A 17,765-nucleotide genomic window follows, 5' to 3' on the forward strand; every position below is an offset into this window, starting at 1 on the left:
GGGACATGGGGCTCATCTGCTGTTTCCACTCCTCCCATGTGCCAGCCAGGCCTGAGGACCAGCCTCATCCAAACCTTCTCTGCTCTTTACTTCCCCTATGATTTTTGGACTGTGTTTCCCTTCTGCCCCTCGGTCTTTGTAAAATCTTACTTCTTGAAGGCCAACTTGAAGCCTTTCCTATCTCCTTAGAAGAAACTCTCCCTCCATCCTTTGGGACAGGAGATCACTAGTCACATTTTACATTCATCCTCCCGTCCCAATGGCGAGGCACAGGCTACATGGATTTCCTGGCACCACAGTGGTTGATCAGAAAGTAGATGTCGAATGTGTCTGATTGCATACATCACGTGTTTACCAGGATAGGAAAAGGCCCGGAAGAAGCGCCAAAGCCAAAGTGTGTGTGTCTTTCCATCATGGCTGAGTGTGACTTTAGCCAAAATCAGGCACGAGGAAGGATGGAGGCTGCGGAGTGGGCAAATTCCATGGCATGCGCCCCAGACCTGCAGGCACATGTGTGTGAAAAACACTCACAAAATGGTTTCTCGACTCCAGGAAGAACACGTTTATATGGCTTAGAGCACAAGAACATTTCCATATGCTCTAACTCTTTTAATTGGCAGGGCAATCCTGTGAAGCAATGAAAGGTTATGAATGCCAGTCTGTAGGTGAGGGAACAGCTAGGTCAGGAGGTTTCAACAAGGTCATCTTGTTAATGATGACAGGAAACCGTGCCTTGGAACGCCCGATCCGGTATCCTCTCTCTCTGCTGTGCCACGTGGCCTCTCAGATGACAGAGTTAAAATGCAATGAAACAGGCTACTTGGGAAGTGGGTGGGGGTGCAGATGTCTGGCTGTACATCCTCTAACTTTTCTTCCCCACCCTTGGGGCCACACGTGTGAGCTCTTGTTGCCAGCCTAGCACAGAAAGTATTATCCTATCTCCAGAAATTGATACCACCCCCCAAACACTCTGATTTGGTGGCAAAATATTTTAACTTTTCATAAAGCTGCTTCTCCAGCCAGTTCTCCCCCACCCCCACCCCCAGACTCGGCAGGGAAAAGATCCTGCGGGCACGAGCGGTGGTGGAGGCGGCGGATGACGTGTGCATATCCATAAGGGCACATACATACAGATTTATTTAAATGATCAGATCTACACTTTTGGAGGCTGTTGGAAGCATCTTATCAAAAGAAAACACATTTTAAGCAAGAGGTTAAAAAAGCTTTTCAGACCCAAAGGCCATTTAATACAATAAATCCTACTTGGGTAGTTTAGCAAACATTTTTTAAAACCCACATCCAACAGACTGGTTAGTACTGGATATACAGATTTGGTTTCAAAGCTGAAATGCCCCTGGCGTAATAGACCTTCTCATGAAATTCAATTATTTTATATTATGCCATAAAAAATAGGGACACACATCTATTGACAACTTAAATATTAACTCAATAGGCTACTTGGTGATATAAATAGAAAAAAAAAACCCAACAAACAACAAGTGGTCACAGACTAGGTTTGAGAAGACTATGACAACAGCCTATCCTGGCCTGCAAAGATGTTAAAATCTATCTTAGAATCTAAAACAGGAAAGAGAGTCAAATATTCCACTCCATATAGACCCCATCTGGCCCAAACCATCCCCCAAGGAGAACACCCCCAACACATGAGGTTTACTAACCACCTGCTACAGATGTTACTATGTCACTAATTAACAATGATCACAGAAAATGTGTCATATCAGAGGCTTTGTTATCATACACAACGCATTAGTGGCTGCGGGAATTGTCCTCCGAGAGCTACAGTCGGAAGGCGAACTGACGGACGTCTCTGCCGCTGGTCCAGGAAACCACAGCCAGAAGCCTGGAGCTTTCCTCTGCGCCTGAGCTCTCTGGGGCACGCTCCCCGCTCTAGCTAGAGGGGCCCAGATGCAGGACCGTCCCAGCCGGGTGCTGTAGCCTCTTACTCTTGGGCCTCCTTGCGGGTCAGCTTGTAGATCTCGGTGGGTCCGTCCACATGAGTGATGGTGGTGGTGAGCTGTAGTTCCTCCCCACTGTGGACACCCAGATCACCTGAAACAGGTTTTTGGTGTGAGATGTGTGCGAGGAAGAAGCAGCTGGCATTCGCCGCCGTAACGGCTGCCCCAGCACCAGCCCTCTTCCACATCCCGAGCTTCCAGAGACCACCAGGGCACAAACACCTGGGCCAACGTGCACCCCCTTCACTCAGGCTCTGCGGTACTTTCGGGGCATTCCTGTCTCTCAGGGAGGAGATATTAATGATAGATGAGTCAGCATACTGCTTCTATCATGTGTAGTCATTATTAACATTTAATGAGAGCTTACTTTGTACCAGACGCCATTCTCCAGGCTTTATATGTAATCATAGTTAATCCTCCCAAGAGCCACCCCAGGTGGGCGCTGGGATCCCAGCAGCTTTAGAGATGAGGAAACAGGGAGGGAAGTAAAGACACTGCCCCAGGTGGAGAGGCAGACACACAACAGAGCCGGGAACTTGGCCAGGGAAGGAAAGTCTGACTCCAAGGCCTGCGCTGAGGGCCAAACCAGCACAACACACCTCCTCAGGGATGGGGAGTGAGGCACAGACACACTTGCTGTGAGTAATTTACAAAGCAGCTACGCCACGCGAGGGCAAACAAGACCTGCCTATATTTACTAACAGACTGGGTTTAGAAACGTTTAGGGGTTTTCTCCTCCTGGAAAAAAAGTCCTAGAAATGTGCTTAAAATCTTCTGCTGCCCCTGGAATTCTGTACTCGACACCTGTGGTCTTGGACTCCTCATCAGTGACAGACCTATTCCTCTGCTAAAATGGAATAATGTAGTCTTTTCTCCACTAGCAAGAAAAAATATGTTTCTGTAAATTAAAGCATCCTACCTGCCATGAGGCAAACTAAATGAACATGTAACTGGCAAAGAGAAAATGGGAAACATCAGGACCTAACTGTTCTCAGACCGTGTCTGGGTGGGATGCGCACGGACTTGCAGATTTACAGAAAGACGTGCTGGAGAATGAAAGGTCAGGGTTAGGTCTGTGATTTGTATATGTTCTATGTCTGTTTTTAGTATATGTTATATTTTATTTTATTACGATATATGCTTTTTATATATTTATATCTTTATGTTTGGGCCTTATGTATGTGTACACATATTTTCTGGGACTAAAGTTTGTCTAGTTCAAAGCACAGAATTAAATAAATAAGTGCACTTTCAACTGGGGCTGAAACTTAGAAGAAAGCTTCAGACCTATGCTTACAACTAATGTCTTGTCACTAATCTAAGAACTGCTGGGCCTCAACACATCTGCAGGCCTCAGAACCCAGGAGTCACCCCACACCCTGGTCCCACAGGCTGCGAGGCTGGTGCTCCTCACATATGCCATGTGGTATTAGTTTTTCACTTAGACCCGTTTCTCAGCAGCTGTGCGGCAGCATCAGTCTTAGTAAATGCTGGTCTGCGGCTTTCTACCTGAGAGACTCCCTTCTTTCAGCAGCTGGGTCATGAGCTGATGCAGAGGACTGCTCATGGTGTTTAGGGCTATTTGCCCAAGGGTCTGACCCACAGAACTGGGGGCAGAGCAAGTAATAAAGGGGCTCTCAGGCCAACCTCCAGCACATCCAGCTTTATCCTCCCTTGGGCCAGCACACAGACCAATGGGGGGCAGAGCCTACAGAAGCCTTCCGCAGAGCCCCCAGAGGCCACACTGAACCATTATTTGTACAACAAGCAAGTTTTCCCAGGTCACCAGCTTGCATTCTCACTGTTGCAACTTCTAGCCCACTCCTCAGTCTAGCACAATGCCTAGGCCTCAAATTTCTGGGTCAAAGCTAGTTCTGGATTTGCATATCTGGGTGAGCCATCAAAACTTCAAAGCCACAGTCAGGAAGTGGATGTCTGCGTGAGTCATTAAAATTCCAAAGACAGTCCTGACCACCCCAATAAAGCCATTAGCACCTCTAAGAGTTTACCTAAAGAATCTCTTTCACTGAGGACTACTTAAAAATAGACACTAGAATGTAATTCTACTCAGGTTTTGAACCCAAGATGCTAATTCTTTAAGCTTAAAATGCGATTCTCATTGGCACGTCCTAAAAAATGTGTATGATCCTCCACACCACTTGAGCCAAATTACTTTAATAAGCACACAGAGAGGTCTTTCTCGTGTGCTGACACTGTTCTAAACACTCTACAAATACTAACATATTTAATCCTCATACTAGCCCTTTGACAGAATCGCTACTGTCATCATTTCCATTCTATTGATGAGAAAACAGATGAGGCACAGAGAGGTTAAGTAACTTGCCCAAGGGCCAGGCTGGGAACCTGTGATGTGGGATTCAAATCAGACCAAAAGGCTCAGGAACCCAGGCTGTCAAAACCTTTAGGCTACACTAACTCTTTGTAAACAACCCAGTTCCCACCAGCCAGCAAGACTGCCAGCAGACGATGAATCCACATACAATGTGTCACGGTCACAAACATATACATGCATAATCTGGATGAGATGTGCAGCATGTTAACTCTGCTTCCGTATTTGATGAAAGAGAATTTAAAGCACACAATATCAGTGTCTGGGTAGCAAAGAGAGCTTTTACTTATGAGTACTTACCCTATGCACTAGGAGCAGGTCAGCATGCTTTGTATTTCTTTATAAGATAGGAAGACACTGAGGCTCAAATAGGCAATTAATTTCTCTGATGTGAAGGACCCAGACCAATGGGACCCCAGCTGGACAAATCTATGATTCATTCAGGTGTGGTTTTATTGTACCTTGAAGGCCAGCTCCCCTCACCCGCCTCCCCCTTAGGGAGTTAATGTGGGAATATGGCAGTAACATGGTAGGAGTGGGAATCCTTCCATTTCTTTCCAAATTCCACCAGCCCCTACTTCTGCCAAGGTCTTGCTCCATCTGTTATTCTCCGTCACTCTTGGCTCCTGCTACTCAGTACACAAACATGCTCAAAGTCTTTTCTAAGGCAAAAAAAAAAAAAAAAGAAAAAGAAAGAAAGAAACAAACAAAACAAAACCAAAAACCAAAAATCCACAAAACCCTTTCCAAAAATGCATTATGTTTCTTGTTTAGGGAAGAGGAGAAGAATAAATGGGGAAAAAATTAAGAAAGGTAAAGACAAGAATTCTTCAGTTTGCAGTAAATCTCTTTCCCTGCTTATGGTGTCAGCTGCTCTCAGCTAATTAACAAGGAGATGAAGGCTTGTTTCTGTCTAACTGTTGTGAAATGGGACTAGTCTCTGGCATTGGATTTACTCACCAAGGACTATCAGTGGATCCATATTTATGATATGGCATCCACAGGTATGTAGCTGCTTGCTGCTTGATTCTAACTGGCTGGAACACATCCCAGAGACATGGAAAGCTTTATAAACTACGCTATAATGAGACAGCAATTACCACAGCTCCCTAAGACTGGCCACATTTTAATGACGATCCCTTGTGTATCTGTGGCTACTGTAGTAAAGGAAAGAAAATGTGCTAAGGTTAACTCCAAGATTGTTTCACAGAATATGGGAGACCAGCAGTCTTAGAACATTATGGGGCTACCTAATTCTGTCCTCACAACCACCAAGGCGAATGAACACCATGTTAACCAGACCTGGAAGCCAGAAAGCTCCCGCACCACGAGTTCATATTTCTTTAGGTCAGACTCAGTGCACACTGGAGCCAGGATTCCCAACCATCTATGTCTACCTCCAAAGCTTATGTTCTTTTTTTTTTTTTTAAATATTTTATTTATTTATTTGACAGAGGGAGAGAGATCACAAGTAGGCAGAACAGCAGGCAGAGGGAGAGGGGTAAGCAGGCTCCCTGCTGAGCCGAGAGCCCGATGTAGGGCTCGATCCCAGGACCCTGAGATCATGACCTGGGCCAAAGGCAGAGGCCTAACTCACTGAGCCACCCAGGCGCCCCACTTACGTTCTTTTTATAACACCCTTGACTTCATTCTTTCCTGTGGAATTTTCTCTAGTCCCATACTGACCTCCCTCCTATTCACCTTCAAAACTAAGTTCAAATGGTAACTTTGTAATAGAGTCCAGCCTGGTTCATGGCAGAATTAAAAAATACAAGGAGAGTATTTGTAAAGGAAACTATTTCCATGGAAAGGACTACGGTTGACTCTAAGGTTATGTCCCTCCTATACTTTGGGTGTTAAAAATAAATTGGACAGTAGGGGGCGCCTGGGTGGCTCAGTCGGTTAAGCATCTGCCTTGGGCTCAGGTCGCGATCCCAGGGTGGCAGGATGGAGTTCCCTCATTGGGTTCCTTGCTCAGTGGGAAGCCTGCTTCTTCCTCTCCCTCTACCCCTCCCACCCTGCTTCTGCTCTCTCACACACACACAAAAATATATATACATTTTTTTAAGTGGAGAGCAGGTTCTTAAAAATCTTCAAAAAAATTTTTTTCAAAGAATATAAATAAACACTGCAGTTTGTGATAGGTACTAAATGCTCATTACAGCATCCACAAAGACTCTCCTGGTACACACCAATCCGGGTCCTCCCTGCTCCACTGTGTGTGGGTGGTTTAGCCCAGCACAGCAGCTCTTGTGTTCCTCATGGAGCCCTCAGCTGGAAAATAGGTGTGCCTCAGGATGGCTTGGTTTTTGTGACCCCTTCAAGGGGTTGGGACACAGTGGCCTGGATCCAGCCATCTCTTAGTCACTTTTAGGCATTTAGGTGGTTTATACCAGGCATGGGGTGAGCCATTCCCCATCTACCTCCAAAGTATCTACCTCTAGATACCAAGAACCAGGCAACTGCAAGAGGGTGGACACAATAAAACCTAGGCATTTTGAGTGAAATCTTAATGTTATGGGTTGAATTATATCCTTCCAAAATTCATTTGTTGAACTCCTAATTCCTAGTACCTCAGAATGTGACTATATGTGGAGACAGGGCCTTTAAAGAGGTATGGAATTAACATGAGGTCATAGGGAAGGTCCCTAATCCAATATGACCTATGTCTTTATGTGAAAAGGAGATTAGGGTACAGAGACACACAGACAAAAGACCATGTGAGGACACAGAGAGAAGATGACCATCTACAAGCCAAGAAAAGAAGCATCAGAAGAAACCAGTCCTGCCGAAACTTTGATCTTGGACTTCCAGTCTTTAGAACTGTGAAAAAATACATAGATTTCTCATTCTGTGGTATCTGCAATATCAGGCTTCCCAAACTGATAAATTTAGGAAGCAGAAAGTTCCTCCCAAGAAGGTGACTGAGGGTAGGGTAACAGTCATTCGATGAGCTGGAAAAAATTATTTACTTTGCCTGGGAAAGGAAAGATCAGGTCACTGGAAGGACAGCAGCCCTGGGAGAGGCGCGAGACGGGAAGTGCCCAGCTCCATTCAGCAGAGTGGAGGTGCTCGGCTGGTGATGGCTTATTACAGGCTTCCCATCTTCATTAGGAAAAGGATATCGAGACCCACTTCAGAGTCTGAGTCCAGCCCTGGTGGTAAGACCACTTCCATCACTGCTCACAGACATCAAGAAGCCAGGCCAGCCATGGGTGGGTCATCTAACATGCAACCAGGGGAAAGGCCTCAATAAAAGGCAGCCACTGTCAAAGCCTCATGACTCAAACCAAACATTTATTGAGGCAACAAAAGCCAAAGCCACCTTTCCTGTGAAACAAGCAGCAGGAGACCTTAGAAGCCTCTGGCAGGAAAACTGACACAGCGTGGTAGCGAGCTACCAAGACATAGGACCTGGGGTTGCTGCTGTGGCTTCCAGCAGAATGAGTGTGTCAGACAGAAGACATTTAGTGCGAATAGAAATAGAAAGCAACCAGTTGGCAATTAGAGCGTCTCCTGTACCCTTCGTCACAGTCATCCAGTCAGGAATTCCGTTTCTCAGTTTTTTTCTAAAACCTTCTGACAAGAATTCTATAGACGAAAGAATACAGAAATGAAAGCTATTATTAAGAATTGTCTGACTTCATAAGCAGCTCCAACTTTTTTTCCACATGAATTGGTGGCTGAGGGGGTTTGGACAGTTTGTTGAGTGTGGACAGTATCGATGCTGAGCCCCTGGGAGATGCCATCTTCGCTCCGACCTAAGGTTAACATCAGCCTGCTGCAATTCATGTCTGCCTGGGAAGACAACTAGAATGATTCACAAATTGCTTATGGGAACAGGTAAAAGGAACAACTTTAATGAGAAGGTAGCAGGAGCTGGCAGAAAATGTGAAGGTCCTTAAAAGAATGAGGTCTAAAATATCTTTGCTAAATTAAAACAAGTCAGGGCACCTGGGTGGCTCAATTGGTTGAGAGACTGCCTCCAACTTGGGTCATGATCCTGGAGTCCTGGGATTGAGACCCACGTCGGGGTCCCCTGCTCAGCGCGGGGGGAGGGGGTGTCTGCTTCTCCCTCTGACCTCTCCCCTCTCATACTCATTCTCTCTCAAATAAATAAATAAAATCTTTTTTAAAAAGTTGTATGTCTGTTTGTATATGTGTGTATACAAACACACAACAATATGTACACACACATACACACATAAAATGATTATACTTAAAGATATATATATATGTACGTATATGAAATAACTGATGTGAGAACGTTTCTGTCACCAACTATGATGAATCAATCAACTAGAAGATGGAACCCAGAGCGCCATACCTTTGCAGCACCCATCAGCTGCTAAAAACATGAAAGTGTTCCGGCCTAGAGCTATTCTGCCATGTCCCGAGTTTCAAGAGGCAGCCAAGGAAGCCTTGCCTCTCAGACCAGGCTACTAGCTCCATGAGAGCAGGGACTGTGTCTTGGTCCCTCCTTCGGGCGTCAGGTCACTCCATCTGATCAAACCTGACACAGTGCTAAGTACTGCGCTACTCAGGGGTTCATTTCTAAGGGTCATTTTCCGATCCACAGAGTAAAAGAGAAACATATGTATAAGAAAAAAAAAAAATGCTCTTTAGAAAGCCAGCCTTTCTAGAACCTGCCATCTGCTTTGTTTCTCTCCGTCCATTCCTTGACCAAAAGGGAGAGGCTAAAGTCTATGGTCTCTGCTTTCATTTCCTTCCTACCCACTCCCTCCTGGCAGTTCTTGGCATCTCCTCTCCACGTCCAAACAAAACAATCCCTCTCAATGTTCCTTTTCTTTCTTTATCCCCTTTGGCTGCCTCAGAAACCACCTGCCAAGTTCCTGGAAAGGAGCTTTTTCCAGAGGTCCATCTCACCAAGGCAAGAAGCACCACACACCTGGGATTCATTCTCCATAGCCAGAGATCTGAATTCTTGGCTCTGGACCTTAAAAGCAAAGGAGCCGGGGAGCCCAAGCCAACTTAAAAATAAAAACTTTCCACAAGAAAGGGAAAGGAGCATGGGAAGGCTGGGGGAGGAGAAGGGATGTCATCCAGAGATTCAGAGAATTTAAAAATACAGTGTAACTCCCGAGGAGTTCATTTTCTAGGTTTCCATAATACTTTGAACTAGCTCTTTCCAAGGAGCTTCAAAATCTTGTAACTCCTGGGAGACACTGTGTGGTCTGGCGGTAGACGAAGAGATGAGAAGTGAAGGAGGGCAGAGAAGGAACATGATCCGAGAACCCGATGCGGAAAAGCCCCTTCCAAAGGCACGAGGTCACAGCACGACGCAGGAATGGAAGGATACAACAAGCGGCCGGGGGCTCGCGGGCAGCTGTGAAGTCACAGCCGATCATGTCACCATCACAGAACTGCTAAGGTATGTGGCTCGGTCCCAAAAGAGCATGCCCACTTAACTGCTTGAAAATTTGTTTTTCAACAAGGGCCCTATTGGCATTTTAGGCTGGACAATTCTCTACTCCAGGGGACTATTTTGCTCATGGCAGGACACTTAGCATCCTTAGACTCTGTCCCCTAGATGCTAGTGGCACCCTGACAATCCCAAAACAAATAAACACAAATACGTTTGGCAAGGGATTTGGGGGATAGGACCTCCTGGTGAGAACTAGCTTTTGCGCCTTCTGTGAAGTTACAGGTCAAGCTGCCTCTCCCTGCCCGCCTCTCCCCGCCCCCATCCCAAATCTGTGGGGAGGGCTATTCTCAATTGCAAAGTTTCTTTAAGCCTCAGAGGGTGGCTGTTGTGCAGAGTAAGAAGTCCCAATGGGAGCTGCCTAATACCTGGCTTGCAAATCAAGCATTTGGCCCAACAGGGTGACAGGCAGTCAGCCTACCTCTAAGGGGCTGGCCACAGCTCTGGCTTCCACGTGCCTAAAAGTGCTAGGATGGGCAAATTCTTACCAGTGTTGGGAAACCCCTTACCTGTGACAGAATCACCCCCCTGAGCTGCCACTTTCATAAGAGATGCTCCTCTTTGCCAACAGGAAGAAAGAAAGAGAACCTTCACAGTTCCAAGACTTTAAGAGATCACACAACTGGGAGAAGTGTTGCACAGAGGTTAAGTAGTATGCCAGAATCACCGAACCAAAACCACCAGAATAGTTTACATAAAGTGCTCTAGTATGTGGTCAGTATTCAGTAACTATTACCCATTAGTAGTATCATTCCAACTTCCCAGGAAGTGACTGCTTTATGGGGAATTTCCCTGGAAGGCAGGAACTTCATCTACTGGATTCCTGCTCAATACTCTCAAGTCGAGGACATGCCCATGTGGTTTCTGTCAAAGTCCAACAGGATGACCATGAAATGAAATTAAGATTCTTGTTCACAAGCCCAGCACCCCTTCCTGCTGGCATTCTGGAGGTCCACTACTTGAGAGGTTATGTGCCACCATTCCCCACGCGGAGTGCGACCAACCAAGGAGCAGGAAGGAAGACAGGCCTGAAGGACACTCTTACAGAGAAGTGGCAAGTATGGTATTGAGGCAGATGGTGGCTGAGAATCATCCCCAACTTTCAACAGAGCTGCCCTTCACTTCCTACACCATCACCGTCATCACCCCCTCCTTTTAACTCAGCTCTCAAGATCAATGGCCCACCTCTGAAATATAAAAACAAATCTAGAACACTTATTTCTAAAGCATTAACTCAAACAACATTTTCAAAGCACCCTTAAGAACCTGTCCTTGCTCTTAAGGAGTCAGGATTCCAACAGGAGAGAGAAGACTCAGGCAAATTTATCTACTGCATTTATACAGCAAGTGTCATATGAAAAGGATAATCGTGTTTCCCCAGGCCTGTTCCTTAGAACACCATTTCCAAAAAAAAAAAAAAAAAAAAGCACTGCCTGGAAAAAGGGGTCCAGGGCCAAATAATTCAATAATTTTGGGGAATGCTATTACTCCCACCCATTTAAAAAGACCTATAAGTAAAAATTAAGGCACTAAAGGCATTAAGATGTCCTGCAGTAAAAACCTCATTAATGCCAATTAAAAACCCAATGGTTCTAAAATTTGACTACTAAAACCCAGCAATATCCCATGGCAACAACATTCTATTGGATATAGTTTTCTGGGCTCCAACTGGAGTGTTCTGGAATAGGTTTCAAGAAAGAAGCAGCATTTTGAATGAGCCCAGAAGGTGGGGAGGGTTTTATTAGACCCACATGGACCCAGGATATGAATCCATTCATTCAATACACACTTGTGTTGAGTACTTCCTATGAGCAAGGCCCAGCCATGGTCCCACAGCAGACATGCAGACCTAAAGCCCTGGACTTTGCTCCAAGGGAGTGAAGGGCACTGGCTCGGATTTGAGAAGGAGCATCTAATACTTGGGGAAGAGCGAGAACACGGCAAGGGTAAAGCAGGTGTGAGAAAGAGAAGGCAGAGTAAGGGTGGGGCCCAACAGTGTAGGACTGAGCTGTCAGAGAAAAAGGAGCTATCAGACATGTTGTTTACCAGGCCACCTATTCCAAATTAAGAGCATGGCCTGGAGCAGTGACAGTCATTTCCCTCTGCCACTGCTGTTAAAGACACCCCGGTCAAGCACTTCCCCTCTCTGGGCCTCCGTTTCATCATCTACAAAACAGCCAGACTGGCTAGGTTCCCTAAGGTTCCTCGTAGCGTCAGTAGCATTTAGGGAGAAGAAGGCCATGGGGACGGGTGAATAGCTATTGGTGTGGACGCGTGTCAACAGCCTTGCACAAGATTGGGCAGGAGAAAAATGAAGCCAGCTCAGTCTTCAACTCTCAGAACCCAGTCCCATTCCACCTGATAGCTTAAGATCATGCTTCTCAAATCAGAAGAATAAATACGGCATAATCTCTGAGAGTCAATTTTGCTCAGAAAATTGAGGAAAGCAATTTTAAGTTTTATACTAAAAGGGGCACCTCTTTCAGACTAGACTGCAATATTCTCCATGTTTGAAGATTTAAAAAAAGGCACAAGGACTTAAAGAAATATCTGCCCTGTGCTGGCTTTTTTTCTTATGGCTCCCCAGTACCCCAGGGGTACTCACTGACATTTGGAGGGCAAGTTTGACCAGGGAACCCAGAGCCTTTCCTAAGTGGATCTTGTAGAAACTGAAGCTGAATTATCCTGAATAAAGCTCTGCTAAAGAGACAAACTCACCATTGGACTGGTCTTCCCCATAGTTCTTATGGGAGGGCGCATATAAGAACATCAAAGCAAAGACATACAGGTTCCACATCCCATAAATGCCTGTGAAAAAGGCACTGTTCACTTGGACTGTGACACCGCCCCACTTCCAATGGCCTTCCGTCACCTACGGAAAAAAAACAGTAACATTTAATTGGAACCAAGAAGAAACATAACACGGAGACAGGAATCAACCCACACAAAAACTGAATGTCTTCTATATATGGGAAAAGTAAAGGGCCTTGTAGGACTCCTGTTTTTCTTTTTTAGGTGATTTATTTATTTATTTTTGAAAGAAAGAGAGAGAGAGAGAGAATGAGGGAGCCCGAGTGGGAGAAGGGGCAGAGGGAGAAGGAGCAGTAGACTCCCTACTGAGCAGGGAGCCCAATGGATTCGGGGCTTGATCCCAGAACCCTGGGATCATGACCTGAGCCAAAGGCAGACATTTAACTGACTGAACTACTCAGGCACCCAGGCCTCTTTTTTAAAGCTAAATCATACTAGTATGAATTTACGTTCACTGAGGGTTTACTGCGTGTCAGATACAAAGTCAGTGGTTCTCCTGTTGGCTGGGTATCAGAATCACCCGGGGAGTAGCTCTTTCTTAAATAACAGTACACGGTTATCCCTAATATATGGAAATTGTGTTTGAGTCTCACACTTATCCACAACTCTGACTCCTCCTCTGTGGTCTGTCTTCCCAGCTCGATGTAAACTCCCTGCAGACAGAGACCACTTCTGACCTGTTTACTGCCAATCCTTGGTGCCTGATGCCCCACAGGGGCTCAGTGAAGACAGGCTCATTAAATAAGTGAGTAGCCTTCCTTAGTGGGGCAGTGCAGGGAAGCAGAAAAGACACGGGCCTGGAGTCAGAGATCAGGATTCAAATGCAGACTTTACCACTTACTCTGATTAATGTAAGAGAAGATTAAGACTCTGAACTGCAGTTTCTTTAAGTACAAAGTAGAGGAGTGCCTGGGTGGCGCAGTTGATTAAGCATCTGCCTTCAGCTCAGGTCATGACACTGGAGTCCTGGAATCGAGTCCCACATCAGGCTCCCAGCTACCCAGAGAGTCTGCTTCTCCCTCTCTCCTCTGCCTCTCTCCCCTACTTGTGGTCTCTCTCTTGCTTACTTGCTCTCTCCCAATTAAATAACTAAAATCTTAAAAACAAAAAACAAAACAAAACCCTACAAAACAAACTTGCAGGGTTACTGAGGAGAATTAAGTAAAAATGTTTCTAGAAATTTCCTAAGACAGCGGCGCCTGGGTGGCTCAGTGGGTTAAGCCTTCGGCCCAGGTCATAATCTCAGACCATGGGATGGAGCCCTGCATCAGGCTCTCTGCTCAGCGGGGAGCCTGCTTTCTGCCTCTCTGTCTACTTGTGATATCTCTCTCTCTCTGTCAAAAAAAAAAAAAAAAAAAATCTAAAAAAAAAATTTCCTAAGACAATGAACAATAAATCTGTGTCTATAATGTCACTCTATGTAAGTCACTCATGAAGGTAATTATGAATCTTTCACACCCTTTACAATTCTCCAGGAATGTTTTGAGGCTGCCTTTCTCTATGTTAATGACTTCGTAATTGTTTCGAGGGCTGTCTGATGACATATGGATTACACTAAGAACTGTAAACTACTGAGCCTAGTGACTAAAAACTTGTGCCAGTTCTAAGATCAATGAAATGATTCTAACCACTTCTGCTTGCTACAGGAAATCATAAATGGAGTAGAAGAATACTGGACAAATGTCCCTGTGAGAACTTAATGAGGCTGGGTTATATAAGCCATTTCTAGGAGTCCCCTCTCCTAGGAGCTACAGTGTGAGACGGTAAGCTATATCTAAATGTTAATGACTTTGACAAGCAGGTGGATTTCACCTCCTATTCATGAGGCAATGGGTGTATATTCACCTGACACCTTCTTTATACCTCATGACCCACTGGGGCCCCAGGCATAATAGAGTTGTAAGTGTAGGTGTTTCCCTTTGAAAGACTTGGAGTGTCCATTAATTAGGTTAACTAACTGTAGACTTACCAATTTTAGTTTGGCCTTGGTGATACATAATTTTTCACTTCTGTGATGCATAAACCACTAATCACAAATGCTTACTTATTTTTGGAAATAATTCACTTGATACAATGTGCTCAGGAATATTTTTGGCAAGGAAGAATTTCATAACCACTTCTGATTTTAGAACAATATATAAGCATTCAAACTACTTAGAACGAACTTCCTAGAAATGTCTCCAAATGTCACTCTTCTTAAGAGAATATTGTAATTTTATAAAAATTACAGTACTTAGTGCATACTTAAGATGATTTTAATGCATATAATGGAAGAGAAGAGGGATTCTTAAGATAATTCCTGGAAACATATGTGCCTGCTGTCATAACAAAGGGAACAGTTCTGTTTGAGAGGACAGAGGGGAGGCTGGACTGGGTGAACTACAGGTAATGATGGAGTAAGACAGCTCTAATTTTCTTCTACTCTGTTAAGACAGCAGGCCCCTCAATAGGTCTCTCTGCTGCAAGAGACCCTACTTCCTATGACATTAGCTGGGAATCCTCAGTACCTTTTTGCTGAAAGTGATTCTTGTTGGGACTGGCATGACAGATCTAAGGAAACACCCACTGTATGCCTGGTTCACAATGGTATTTGACAGATGGATGTTTGTTGAATGAATATGGATAAAAGTACAGGCATGTGTAGGAATGCCAGTACATGGAAGTAGAAAGGGAGGACAGAAACAGTCGTTTGAAGGAAGTATCTGATGGCAAAGTAAAGAGAAACTATTGCATTCCACAGTAAAGAATGATGACTGTACATAAAAGTAAGTCAATGGGTAATAAGTATTATTTCACTTAAATATTACTAACACAGGGGCACCTGGGTGGCTCAGTGGGTTAAGCCTCTGCCTTCGGCTCAGGTAATGATCCCAGGGTCCTGGGATCAAGCCCCGCATCGGGCTCTCTGCTCAGCAGGGAGCCTGCTTCCTCCTCTCTCTGCCTACCTCTCTGCCGACTTGTGATCTCTGTCAAATAAATAAATAAAATCTTTAAAAAAAAATATTACTAACACAGATAATTAGCAAAACTAAGACTTTTTAAAATAATAAGGATAATGACAGTTAACATTTATTCAATGCTACTATGTCAGACACTACTGTAAGAATTTTACATGGAAGATATTATTTAGTCTTAATAGCTTCATTAGTTGGCAGGTAGCATTTCCACTCAACATAGGGGAAAACTCTGCCACAGTGAGGTACATTATCTTGCCCAAGATTGCTCAGTCAGAAAGTCGTGACTCTGACTCCAAAAGAAGATATTCTTAACCATTATGTAATAAAAGAGTAGGAATATTATCCTTTTTTTTTTTTTTAAAGATTTTTTTTACTTATTTGACAGAGAGAGACACAGCGAGAGAGGGACCACAAGCACGGGGAGTGGGAGAGGGAGAAGCAGGCTTCCTGCAGAACAGAGTGCCTGACACGGTGCTCAATCCCAGGACCCTGGAATTAGGACCTAAGCCAAAGGCAGATGCTTACTGACTGAGCCACCCAGGCGCCCCAAGAGTAGCAATATTAACCTAAAGAGTGGTGAGTCCGTTAAGTTAGCATATGGAGCAACTATTGTGGAAGACCAGATTTCCTTTGAAAATTCACTTAATTAACCATAATGCAAATTATTATACAGTGTATATATACACCGGTTTGCAATTTCAAATCCATAGAGTAATACAGACCTAGTAATATAGGATATTCAAAACTGGATCTATATGCAAAATACAACTTTACAGTAGAACCGATGAAATAAGATGCTCATACCATGAGGGGGCACAGGTGCTAAGATGGCCTGAGAAACTAGCAGATTCATGCCCCCATCTCAGGTTTGCTGGGAGACACCTGCACCTTGTTTAGCGTAAGGCTGCAGAATTACCATTACTATTTAATTTGTAATCCCTAAATGTATTACTTCCTGCTGAGGGCAAAGAGTTGAGTCTGCATAAATGAGCTGTATACAGAGTCACTCGACTGTGGGTGTGTGCCCGTCTCCTCTCTCAGTTATTCCTGCCTGGGACCTCCTACGTTCTGAGCATGTTCCCACCGACAGGAACCACAGTAAGCAGCCTCAACAGAGCAGGCCTTGTGAACCCGAAATCTTATTAATGCCAAAGAACAGAGGTGACAGTCACCCCATTTTAACTTCCAGAGAAAAAAATCAGATAGCTCCAACCAAAAAAGAAAAAAAAAGAAAATCATCTTCCCTCTGCATAAGTCTTATTTCTAACAGTCCCTGTTTTTCCTGATTTAACATTTGAACAATTTACTTTTGTGTGAAACCACCCAATTATACCCCTGGAGCCAAGTGAAGGTCAAATCCCTTTACACCCAGTAGTCTTGACAACCAACATTCCACTTAACAACAAGATTTCCAAATCCCAGACACAGGCTCTCTTACTGGAAACATTTCCTCTGTGAGTAACAGAATGAAGTGATCACACACACAAAAAAGAGCTGGGGACAGGCTCTCTGGGAGTTTGCTGCATGGGGCCTGACCTGAATGTCAGGCACCTGGGGGTCCCCTTAGTGGAGGTTGGTGACCTTCTCCCCTGCATTGCACTTCTGTTCCCTACTGCCCGCCACCTCTAAACGGAACGCCTCTTTCTTTTCCAGAGGGAAGGGGCTAAAATACCAGACTGTGATGTACCATCTCTCGGTTGCTAGGACTGAGGCCATTAAAATGGCAGGCATTAAAAGACTGCCCCACAGGACCCAGCTACAAAGCCTCAAGGTCACTGCATTCCACAGCTTCCTGTGGGCCCTTCATTCCTGGCCTCAGAGCTTCAATATCCTGGCGAGATCCCCTCGCATTATATTTCATGGGGTTTAAATGCAAGCTCTCTCAGCAAGCCCGAGAGCATAATGGGAGTTTTAATACATTCCTTTTACCTAAGGCTGGGATCTATTTCAAAAAGTTACCCAATAGGTTTTCTTTCAGGTGAGCTCATTGCTGAGACATTCCAAAATGACATTAAAAAATAAATCCTCTGATGACTATATTAGTACAGTACCTGGGACATGGAGAGTTATGCTTGAAAATGTCTTAGATATCTATAAATAAACCTTAAAAAAATAACGCAGCAGGAGGAATGTGAGGAGCTAATGGAATCCAAAAAAGCTCGCTGCTACCCCCTTGGAGTTGAAGTCCACCCCGGGCAGACTGTTGCTCCGGCAGATATAAAAAACCA

General features: G+C 44.7%; 1 protein-coding gene across 1 annotated transcript in view; it reads right to left on the reverse strand.

Annotated features, from left to right (window-relative positions):
• Positions 1-1,108: 1,108 nt before the first annotated feature.
• WLS (Wnt ligand secretion mediator) overlaps positions 1,109-17,765 on the reverse strand; it is a 100,609-nt gene continuing 83,952 nt past the window's right edge. Inside the window, exons 11-12 of the mRNA XM_032870074.1 lie at positions 12,488-12,641; positions 1,109-2,070 (exon numbers count right to left, since the gene is read on the reverse strand). Of these exons, the coding sequence (XP_032725965.1) occupies positions 1,961-2,070; positions 12,488-12,641 (264 nt within the window). The 3' untranslated portion in view covers positions 1,109-1,960. The remainder of the gene's footprint in view (positions 2,071-12,487; positions 12,642-17,765) is intronic.

The sequence above is a fragment of the Lontra canadensis genome, unplaced genomic scaffold (genome assembly GCF_010015895.1).
Source record: "Lontra canadensis isolate GAN:19392208 unplaced genomic scaffold, GSC_riverotter_1.0 scaffold40, whole genome shotgun sequence".
Taxonomy (NCBI): Eukaryota; Metazoa; Chordata; class Mammalia; order Carnivora; family Mustelidae; genus Lontra; species Lontra canadensis.